General features: G+C 35.7%; 3 protein-coding genes across 3 annotated transcripts; 1 reads left to right on the forward strand and 2 right to left on the reverse strand.

The window, feature by feature from the left end:
• Positions 1–3112, reverse strand: LOC103837888 (ATP-dependent 6-phosphofructokinase 5, chloroplastic). The gene is made up of 12 exons (XM_033278668.1): positions 2637–3112; positions 2293–2454; positions 2103–2214; positions 1919–2014; positions 1742–1843; positions 1587–1661; positions 1354–1494; positions 1148–1264; positions 962–1066; positions 807–887; positions 595–723; positions 1–488 (listed from the first exon to the last, which is right to left on the reverse strand). The coding sequence occupies exons 1-12, from the start codon at positions 2966–2968 to the stop codon at positions 321–323; spliced, it is 1620 nt and encodes a 539-aa protein (XP_033134559.1). The 5' UTR covers positions 2969–3112; the 3' UTR covers positions 1–320.
• An 872-nt stretch (positions 3113–3984) lies between these two features.
• Positions 3985–6814, reverse strand: LOC103837890 (GLABRA2 expression modulator). The gene is made up of 4 exons (XM_009114276.3): positions 6318–6814; positions 6137–6238; positions 4900–5171; positions 3985–4365 (listed from the first exon to the last, which is right to left on the reverse strand). Exons 1-4 carry the CDS (start codon positions 6670–6672, stop codon positions 4174–4176), a joined length of 921 nt encoding a protein of 306 aa, XP_009112524.1. The 5' UTR covers positions 6673–6814; the 3' UTR covers positions 3985–4173.
• A 1443-nt stretch (positions 6815–8257) lies between these two features.
• On the forward strand, positions 8258–9125 carry LOC103837891 (classical arabinogalactan protein 2). Its single transcript, XM_009114277.3, has one exon. It carries the CDS (start codon positions 8387–8389, stop codon positions 8783–8785), a length of 399 nt encoding a protein of 132 aa, XP_009112525.1. The 5' UTR covers positions 8258–8386; the 3' UTR covers positions 8786–9125.
• Positions 9126–12036: the final 2911 nt, after the last annotated feature.

Here is a 12036-nt window from a genome sequence, read left to right on the forward strand (position 1 = left end):
AGGCCAACGTACCAAAAAGAAATCAAATAAACACGTACAAAAAAGGTTGTACATAAACAGATTCTGTGAACGTTTGCAAAATCACGATCTTAGAGGTGAATGTTCGTTGCATAGTGAACAGATTCAGGAGAAACAAGTTGAAGTAAGAGACAGAAAAAACAACTAAATCAAAGTGGTCCATAGTGATAGAAATACAGTTTCTTATTTTTTTTTTTGAGGACTATAATGTATTAAATGATGAGGAACCAAGAATGATGTATATACATATTTCGTGGCTTTCTTTTATTGATACGTTTCAAGAGTGAATAAGAAACCTTTCTTTAGATGAAATCTGGTTGGCCTGTTGAAGTCAAGCAACGATGCCACATTCGACTATTGGGATCGACTGACTTTGGATACGCAATTACTTCAGGGATTGGCAAATACGCGTAATGAGTGTTGATTATGCCTACTGTGATGCCACTGTATCCAGCAAATGCACCATGAACCTGTTTTTAATAAAGAACAGAAGCTCTTTAACAAACATTTCTATAATATTTTATATGGAAGCAATAAGAGTGTGACTTGAAGATGTGTCATGTGTGAGTGACTTACAGCGTTTTGTCCAAGAACGGTGCAGAGGATACCATCTGAGGCATTTGCACGGACAGCTCGAATCATGTATGTTGGATCAATGTACTTCACATCTACTGGCATACTTACTTCTTTAAAGTACTTTTTCGTCTATACCGAAAACAACAAGATATAACTATAACTCTTTATAAGATATATCAATCAATCTTTTAGCTTATAAGTAACTAACTAACCTCTTGTTGAATGTGGACACCGAAATCACCAAGTATCGTGTTTCCAGAAGCATCTTTTGCATTAGTTTTCTCGAGGAGATTCTGCAACAAACCGGCCGATACGTAAACTAAAACATATCTTAAAGTGGAGATAAAAAGCTCTTTATAGCCTTTACCTGTCCAGCTCCTTCTGCTACACAGATCACAGCGGAGCCTTTTGTTTCGATAAGGTACTTCAAGTGCTTCAGTACACCATTAGGTCCATGAATATTGAAAGGAACCTTTTGAGTGAAGAAGAACAAAAACTCAGCAAACATGTTTTCGAAAAAAATGAAAAATTATAGCAAAAATAGAACAAGTACCTCAGGAATCAAACAGATGTCGACTTGTCCGCTTGCTAAAGAGGCTTGCATGGCAATGAAACCACTGTTACGACCCATCAGTTTTACAATGCCAATGCCATGATAAGCACTATGTGCCTTTTTTTTTGATAAAAAAAAATGGTTTAAGTAGTTAATGTAAAGAGACATAACAGTGAATATACATAAGAGAGAGCTAGTTAAATTACCTCAATGTAGGCGGAGTTTATAGCTCGTTGTGCTTCTTCAACAGCAGTATCAAACCCAAATGTCTTATCCATGTGCAATATATCATTGTCAATGGTTTTTGGCACACCAACTACAGCTACCTTCATCTTTCTTTTGCGGCACTATAAGAATTAAAACCAAAGAGATTAGAATACTCTTAACTTAACTAAGAAGGAGAAAAGCAAAACTACAACACTTAGTTTCAAGTAAGAACCTCATTGTGTATAGCGTTCGCGCCAGCATGAGTCCCGTTTCCACCAAGCACAAAAAGCATGTTGATTCCTCTCTCCTAAGTAAATTCAAAATTTCAGAATTCAAAATCTGCGATCTTAGAAAGTTCCTTAAGGACTTGGAAAAAAAATGATATACCTCCATGCTGTCAACAATTTCGCTCACACTAGGACCTCCACGTGAAACTCCAAGCAAGCTTCCTCCAGATAGATGAATGTTCTGAACCACTTTCCTTGATAACTGAAGAAGGTTAAAAGAGCAAAACATTAAACAGAAGAAGATCAACTTCAAAAAGAGGGAGAATCAAATTTATACCGGCATTTCGGTTAGATCTTTATCAGAGAAGCCTTTGTAACCAAAAGGAATCCCAACAATGTTCTTAACACCATAAATCTCAAGAGTGATGACAATCTGCAAAAATGTATCCAAACACTTAAACACAATATCCCTCTCTCTATATATAATGCCAAAGTTGTTTCAGACAAAAATTAAAACTCACATGTCTGATGACATCATTGAGACCAGGACAAAGCCCACCACAAGTGATGATGGCAGCCTTCACTTGTTCCGGTCTGAAGTATATCTTCTCCCTCGGCCCAGCACGGTGAATCCTAATCATCCCACAACAAAAATAACAAATTATAAAAAACCAAACTCTAATATTAAAACTCAAAATAAAAAAGAGTTACCATTGCTCAACCCAAGAACAGTCGGAATCAATGCACTCAGCTCCAGCAGAAGTTGGTGAAGAGTATCTAATAACCTTGAGAAGAACCCTATCATTGTTATTAATGTATCCATGCCATTCTTCATCAGAAGGATAACCACCAACAAATTCCTCCGTAGGAGACCTAAACAATAAAAAAAAAGATGACTGATCCATAGAAACATGTTATAACAAACGCAATAAATAAACGACACAGCGATTTAACATATGGTTCACCAGTTAAGCTACGTGTCTATATATTATAAATAGATTTTTAAAAAAACACAAGATATTACATATTAACGATGCCAAGTTTTAAAGTGTAACCTCATCTTGAGACAAAACGTAGAACGTATAGCTTCAGCATCTGGGAAGACGTCAGTGATGTGAGGGATGCTGAATCTTTCCTCGAACTCTCTCTCGTACTTTCTTTTCCAATTCGGATCGCTGAGATCGATCGAAGCCGAGCTTTTGCCGTGTTCAACCGCTGAAGCTCGAGCGAAAGAGCTGCGAGAAGAGATCAGCGAGAGATTTGCCGCCGGAGATCTCTGTTTCCGGAGGATTAACGAGCTGAGACCGTGAGACCTACGGAGAACAGAGCTGTTGCTGTAAGGAATCGAGAGGGTGGAGGTGATGATAGGCGGAGAGAGAGTTTCCATGGGCGAAGAAACTGATGTTTCTCGGATCGGATCTTTGTTTTTTTCGTATCAGTCAAAGGAGTGGAGGGAGTTTTTGACTAAAACCCTTTGAGACTAACGAAGAAGTACGAAACAGGCGGATCTAGTTAATAGCTTTTGTCTGCGAATTTTTTTACAAGTAAAGTTGTAATATCATCATTAATGTAAGGTGTTTTTGTTTTCCATTAAAAGGTTTTTATTTGTGAAAAATTCCATTTAATTGATTGAAATATTTTTTGTATCACCACACCAGTCGTAGAAAAGTTAATTCAGTAATTATATATTCTTCCTATTTTATAATATAAATTATTCTTAGCTAAAAAAGTGTGGAGATTTTAAAATTTTACTTGCAAAAAATAATATATATAAATTAAACGTGGTAAAATAATAATATATTTGGTAAGGTTACACAGTATCAAGTAATGTAAAAAATTGCATTAAAATATGCAAAAAAATATTTAAAATAAATAACAATTACATTAAAATTGAAGGAATATAGTTTATTAATTTATCAAATATTCAGTAACAGTACGATTTGTAAAAAAAAAAAAAAGAAACAGAAAATCCTGATTGTTGATTGCAAATTTTGCAATGTATATGTACCAATAATGTTATGCCGATGTTTATTTTTAGTTTATTATTTAATTAACGTAGAGTTGACATACTGAAATGCAACTTTATTGAGTGGATGATTCCGGATAAAACTTTTGTTAAATTATTAGAAGAATGAGATCTTTTATTTCGAACTTTAGTCAGTGATCTGGGGAATAAAAGCTTAAAATCCGATAGCCCTTATATTTGAATCTGATTCTTAAGTTGGTTTCAAGAACTCAAAGAGAGTTAGGAGTACATGTTGACTGTTACTCTATTAGAACGTGTTGCATCTCACAAACCCATGGTAATAATAGTCTTTCTCAACTCCGTTATTCAACAATCAGTATATAACAACACACACCCATCATCAAAATCCCATTGATTATAAACATAATGCAATCAGATGGGACAAGACATTATGAAAACAATTGCAAATAAACTGTCCTCTCATATAATGATGATTAAATTATATTTATGCATATAATGTTAACTGAAATGATAATAGCTAAGCAAAAAAAAAAGAAAGAAAAAGAGTACAGATCAAAATAATTCAGAATTCATCAAACAGGCGAATCCACCAAAGTGTGTAACAATCACACTGACCGTAAACCACCACCGGCTTGCAAAGCTTCTTGCAGAGATGTCACAGCACCTTCGTAGTTCAAGAAACCCATGAACCAGAACTCATGATTGTCTACCGATATTACCTGTATGTACTTTTCTGCCGGGTTCACTATGCTTGTTGATGGATTCACTGCTTTTAGTTGATGTAATGGTATCACTACCTGTTTTACAAACAAATCACTAATGTGTTAGCTAATGATCACCGTAGCAAGTTCATTGAAATGAGTAAACAAGAGATGAAAACTGATGTTGTCATGTTATTACTCTCACAAATCCTCCACAAAAAGTACAATAAATTATAAAACCAAGATGAAGTTAGAACAAGAAAAAAGATTTGTTTGTCAATCTAAATGAATCACTCTCTTAAGGCAGTTCACTAGATGATGCTACTAACAATACATAAGGAGACATTGTCTTAAGCATCCAACAAAGAAGACAAAAAGTGTTAGTCTTAAAATCGCTGTAACAAGTTAAATGCACTGAATCTAAAGTCCATGGCTTTATGACTTGGTTATATAAAACCATGATGAAGTCAGAACAAGTGCATCTAAATTCCATTTCTTTCTCACTATAAGACAGCTACGAGACATTTTTGACTAGCCTAACAGATGACGCATATTTTAGTGATCACAGAGGTGATGTGTGTTTTCAAGACGACTACAGTTCTATTATACAAGATGCATGGCGTTATTTACCTTGTAGTAGCTCCATTCAGTTTGACCACCATTTTTGTAAGAGAGAGGGTTGTCACTACAGTAAGCAAGCTTGGCAGAGGATATATATAGAACTCCCATAACTGGCCCAGCTGAGGTCGACAAGTAACATGCAAAAGAATTTAGAAGCTGCTCTTCTGGAACGGTCTCAAAGGTTTGTCGGAAGATCTTCTCATATCCTCCTTCTGCAAGGACCTTAGTGCTCTGCGCAATTCTTCCCATAGCAGCATCCGCAAAACTCGGAGCAGTTCTCACTGATTGATATAGAAGATTATATGAGAGATCACTAAAAGTTATCCAGAATAAAAAATTCAAGAGAAACGAACAAGACACATCGAATCAAAGGAAGAACCAGTTAAAGTTCACACATAAACACTTTAAGCGTAAATTAAATCGTAAATTAAATCGCTTAAATTTTCTAAACCCAAATCCAAAGTTTCAGACAATCCTAGGTATGAGAGCACTATGCAGGCATTAGACATTTCCCTCAAACTCCATTGCTCAAACATTTATCCAACTCACTAAGAACTGCAGTCGATCAGAGTGAAACGACTTTATGCGATGATAGATTGATTACAAGAGAGACCACTCAAATAAATCTTGAATGAAAAATAAACAATCAATCCAATAAAGGAAGATATGAGTCAGAGTTCACACAAACAGTTTCAACCGTAAGCTAAAGTGTGTAAATTTTTTCAATCCCAAAAAGTCAATTTCTTTAGCTAGTCATCAGACATTTCCCCTCAACATCCGTTGCTCAAGTTACAAAAGACTTTATGATTAAGCAACTACGACTGGACTCCCTATCCATTACACGAAAATCACGAATAACCATGCCCCATTCTCAAACTAATAACCTCAAATTCAGCTCATAATTCACCAAAGGTTTTTGCTTTTGTTAATAATCATTCAAGGTATCATATTCCAAGTTCCAAAGAATCAACATTGTGATGAGCATCTGATATCAAACGTGAGTGCAAACATAAAACATTAAAGATCTGATTCAAACGTGATATGAAATAAGTAAACAAACTCACACATAAACAGTTTAAACGTAAACTAAAAAAAGTCAAAACTTTTTAGCTATGCATCAGACATTTCACCTCAAACACATTTGCTACCGTGATCTTAGCTCGATACAAAAGGCTTTGCCCCAATGTAAATGTTAATTCCAATTTCAAAAAAATCAACAATGTGAAATAAATAGGGAAAAACTCACGGTGCTGCCACGTGTTGCCGGCAAGGCTCTCCGTCTTCTTAGCAGCTTCAGCAACCCTCCTTCCCCATCTCCCAAGCGCTCCTTTCACAGACTCCATCGTATCTAATCCAATTCACACACACAGAGAGAGATATCACAAAAAAATGAACACACATCTCATAAACTTAAAGCCATTCTTCACCTTTCAAGGAAGCATCCGACGTCTCAGCCGGAGAACGAGCAATATACGGATTAGATCCCGCCGGGTACGACGAAGCGGACTTCTGATCCGGCTCCTGAGACCCGGACACCAGCTCGGGGCTCCAGTGCACCGATTTCTTCGATCCAGACGACGTCCTCGCCGGCGGCTGCGCTTCCGCCTGCGCCGCTGCTGGATCGATCCCTTTCGTCTCGATTTCGACCTCCGACAAGGCGATCTCGGCGTTCGCGTCCTCGCCTACCTTCTTCGCCGGTCCTTGATCCGCGGCTTTCGGATCGGCGCTCGGATTCGGATCCTTGACAGTCTTCGCATCGGAATCTACCTTCGCCGGCTCCATCGTTTGAAAATTTGGGATCGTTGCGCGTAGGGAGGCGCGTGAGAGGTTATCGGAGTTTGAATTTTTGAGCAAGGATGGTATCGTTGGCTTCTCCGCCGCCTTTTTTTTTTTTTTTTGTCTCTCTCTCTATCTCGGTGAAAAAATAAAATAATTATATATTTTAATTTGGGAGACGGGATTACCGGGGAGATAGGTGACGAACCGTAAGAAGTGACTTGCCATTTTTAAGCGGTTCGGAGAAATTACTGACCGGCTTTAACCGGTGGGCTGGGGCTTTCATTTCTTTCGTTACTACGTTTCATGTTGTCATGATTATGATTATATACGTTGATTATTTTGCCACGTAAATAAAAGTTTAGGCGATATTGTCAGATGGAAATTTAAAGGTTGCAATAGATTGTATTGAGAAAAAAAATTATTTTTTAAAAAAACTAAGAAGAGAAAAAAAATTATCTTGAATTTAAAAGATGGTGTTAGTTTGAAATCTTAATCATGTTTAGACAATTTGTTAATTGGGAAAATTGCCAAAAGAGAACAAGAAATCAGCATAGTTGTTCCTATAGTATAAATCCAATCTCAAGTAGTCCCTATAGTTAATTTTCCCTTGTTAATTTAACTACTAGAAAAGCTAGTATCACACATAAATACTACTACATATATCAAGAGGCTTATAAGAGTTGGGAGGACAGTCTTCACTCTTCAATCATCTTCCAGAAGTTTCCATTTCTCAATGACAAAACACCTTAGCTAAACCGCAGCGCGAACCAAGAGTATTTTTTAAAAATTCATATTCATTAAATACGAAATTCGAACTGGGATTTCAAAATCGATTAATTGAATCAGCGAACCTGTTTTTATTCCGACCTACTAAACTTTAGACATACGCAGAACCGACACCGTTTTCAATTACCATATGCCTAGTCCGAAAAGATGAAATTAACGCAGGAGATCCACATCGCCGCACTTCAACCTATGACAGCTTCTGCCAGCCCCCTGCTCGCATATAACATCAGTCCAGTTAACATATTAAAGGGATTATCTATAATACTTTTTCTAACATAAACTATTATAATAATTCCTCATCAAAAAAACGATTATAGTAATTCCATAAAATAGTTATTAGTTGAAAAATTAAGTAGTTAAATAATATTTTCAGATAAATAGAGTTGATTATTTACTCGTCCCACGTCACATGTACATGAATCATTGGTAAGAAATTCGTTCTACTTTTAAGCTGGCATTATAACGCGGTTAAGCAAAAAAGCAAAATATACTTAGTCAACGAGACCTAATAACCAATCTAAACACAACACGCGGGGCATATTAGTGGATCCTAGACTAATCTCCACAGATATAGCACGTGGCAGAGCTCTGTGCATCCGTTTGGTGCTCCTCCATGTAGATCATTCTTCAAGGAAACTTCAGACATCTAAACACGCCAAGTCAAGAGAAGAAAAAAAAAACATAAATAAATAAAGAAAAACACGCAATGATTTTCAAACCGCCATTGTCAAGCTAAGCCATGTTGAATTAATGTATGTGGTTTTGCATGATTAGTGTCACAAAGTCACAACAATAAATAAATAATTAATCCCAACCATCGTATATATATAGAACCTCTCTGCTCTCATTGTTCCACCACACCATCTCAAACAAAGAACAAGAACTTAAACATAAAACACACTTTCAGTTTTCAGAGAGAATCAATCTAAAGATGAGTCCCAAGGCATTGCAAGTAGTGATCTTTCTTGGTTTCTTGGCCACTTCATGTCTCTCTCAAGCTCCGGCGCCTGCACCAACGACCACCGTTTCTCCACCGACGTCACTTCCTCCGGTGACAGCTGAAACACCTTCTCCAGTTGCTTCACCGCCGGTTCCAGTTAACGAGCCAACCACCGCTCCAACCACTTCTCCAACAACATCTCCTGTTGCATCTCCTCCTCAAACCGATGCTCCAACTTCTGGTCCTTCCTCTGGATTAACTCCTACTTCACCTCCGGCTCCCGGACCAGACAGAGCTGCTGATGCGCCTGGAAGTGCCGCATGGGCTAACCAAGCTTTCCTTGTGGGAACATTTGTTGCCGGAGCATTATACGCCGTCGTTTTGGCTTAGAGGTCTTTTGAGTTCGGTGGATGCCTTGATCTTGATCCTCTGCTTTTCGATTACCGTTTTATTGATTACTTCTTTCGTTGTTATCTGTGATTTTTATTATTATTATTTGTATAATTCTTATTGTCATGAGGATGGACATAGAGAGTAGACGATATTATTATCCATTTTTCTATAAACTAAAAGTATTCCTTCAAATTATTTGTGTGTTTCAATAACAAAATTGTAAGAACGAAGATGGATGCTGGCTAGTTGTATGTACCTTCTGTAAGGCCAACCAACCAAAGATTTGCTCATGCCACAAAATATAAGTAATGACTAATTGAACATATTTTAATATTTATATAATATTTCAGAATCAAATCATTAAAAGAATATGGACTTTTACTATGTTGACAAAAAAAAGTATTGGACTTTTAGTACAATGATAAACGTGAAAGAAGAAAGATAATGCGAAACACATTTCATATCAACTCGTTTTAGATAAACGGCCACATATATTGTTGATGTACCAAAAACACAGGAAGTATCACAGAATATTTCACATAGGCTGCAAGTGGAATGCATTTTTTTTGAATAAAAATTTCATGAATGCTCAATTCATATGTATTTCAAAAAAAATTCACCAGTTACAATTAAAAAATGGAATGTTCATTACAGAAAAAAAATTAACTATCATTTGAAAAATCATTCCAAATCAAAAACGTTTTGGAATAAGTGGAATGCTGATTCATTCCATTAAATTCCAGAAATTATAATTCCTATCATTTTATATATTCCTTTTAGTTGTTACCAAGGCTGCAACTGGAATGTATGTTTTTGGAATAAAAACTTCCGTAATGCTTAATTCCTATGCATTCCAAAAATTGTTCACCATTTACAAAAGAAAAATGGAAAGGGTATTCCATTCAATTCCACATCATTCCATATTATTCCAAATAAAATTTTAACTATCATTTGAAAAATCATTCCAAATCAAAAATGTTCATGAACAAATGGAATACTGATTCCATTCCACAAAATTCCATAAATAGTGATTCCTATCATTCCATATGTTCCTTTTATTTGTCACCAGTTACACCCCAAGTTTTTTTTTTCTCAACACCTATTTCACATAAGTCTACATCACAAAAAAAATGCTAATGTGGAACTAAAGCCGACTTGAAATGGAAAGTACATTGTTGAAAAAAGAAACGAAAATGAAATTGTGATATGAACAGAAAATTAAAAAAAAGTTGGTAATATCACAAATTGAGATTTATGGTTAGAAATAAAGGTTTGATGGTCTCCTAAGAGAAGTGGCCGTTATGAATTATGTCATTCTAAATAGAAAAGGATGATATTTCCGTGTAATGAGATTGAAAGATAAATTTTCAAGATTTGTGTTACTGTCCTCCTGAGAATCTTGTGAGTTGTGAGCAGTTAGATTTTCTTATAGAATATTTAGGTTTCTTGTTAGTTATGTTTAACATAATCTAGTAAAATGTTTCTTGACAAAAGAAACTATACTGATTGATATCTAATACATCACATCACGCAAAACTTTAAAGTTCTTAAATTTTCAGCATTAAAACAGTTACGTGTTGACTTTCAGATAAGATCACGCGGAGAGGAAGAAAACTTGGGAAATTAGGAGAAGTTGTACTTGTCAAACATACAAAAAAAACTTTACCAATCATTTCGCTGCTTCTTCTTCCCATTCTTCAAGATTTTTTCCTTTTCGTTTTGCTTTCCCAAAGCATTAACAATGTCAAAAACCAAATCCGTATCTTCAATGGAGTTTTAATCCACTGTAGACTACCAGAAACAACTCCAATCATGGCGTCTCTTCTCAATCTTGCAACTCCACATTACTCCAAGAACTCAAACATGAAAACTTTAACTTGAGAGGAAAGAAACTCCGCAAACATAAAATCACGCACTTCCTCTTTCCATTCCTCTTCGTCTCTTTCTTCATCCACAGTCACAAGAACAATCTTTGGATACCATAAAGGGAAAAACAATTTTTGTATTCGAACACCAGGCAAATCGACAAACCCCGAGCTTCTACTCGAGCTAACTTTTCCACTTGGACAAATAAACCAAATCCGAAAACCGGAACATCCGATAGAAATGAAATCGAACAGACAATGATTCTGATATAAATACTAAGTGGGTTTTGCTCTACGGTATCGGGATTATGGAGTTTATCCGACCCAACATGAGCCGAATGAATATCTATAAATCTAAAAATTTAATATTCAAAAAACTCGAAATCTATTTCGAATAATTACCCAAAATACTCTAAAATGTTGTTGAATACCTAAAATAAATATTTATTACATGAATAATTAATTCAAATATTTAATTAAATATATATTTTGCTTCAGTTCGGTGTAGATTTATTTTGAATTTTAAATAATACTTTTTACTCTTATAGAGTTTTTAGTTGGTAGTTTGAATTTGTTTATATTTTTCTCTTCTTAACGACTACTTTTGAATCATTTTATCAAGTTTTTGTTAGTAAAAGTTATTTAAACTTGTGAAGTTTATAAACTAAAATGCATATTTTTGAATCACAAACAAATATTTGGATAATCGAAACTTTATGTACAAACGAACATGAAATTCAAACGAATTCAACTAAATTTACAATGTGTTACTATATCCAAACCAAGCGCAAGAAAACCCAAACCAAACTGAATTCGAATCGAACTTTAAAAATCTCTAAATGGGGTCAAATCTCATGCCTCAAAAGAACAAAAAAGCCGATTGGACCCAAACCAAACCCGATTGAACACCTGAATGGTTATGCCTAGTTCCCAACCACGGTCTTAGCTCTTAGCTCGAGAAATAAGAGGAGCGTTGTGCATAATCTTGTAAACTGAAAGGAACAACGAATAAGAAGAGGTAGACGTAAACGTGGTGGCGTTTACTGCTTTGAGTGTCGTCGTAGCTGGAGTCGTGACAGGGAAAGAACTTGGCCGATGATGAGTTGATGTCCTTGAGAGCTAGTTTCAGAAGAGTTCGTCGTTTTTTTTAGTTTCTGCTTTTTAGCTTGAGTCGTAGCTGCTTTTTAGTTTCTTTCCCTCTTTTTTTCTTTGGTGAGAGAACATTAACTTTTTGGAGCCGTGCCTATATTTTTGGCGTAATCTACATATACCATTGCAGATTTTTATTGTTTTATCTCCTTGCAAGATCATTTCTTTACTACATAAACAACTATCTTTCCTTAAAATATCCAAAGACAATAATGAGGATAAAACTCGGCAAAA

This window comes from Brassica rapa, chromosome A09 (genome assembly GCF_000309985.2).
Source record: "Brassica rapa cultivar Chiifu-401-42 chromosome A09, CAAS_Brap_v3.01, whole genome shotgun sequence".
Classification (NCBI taxonomy): domain Eukaryota; kingdom Viridiplantae; phylum Streptophyta; class Magnoliopsida; order Brassicales; family Brassicaceae; genus Brassica; species Brassica rapa.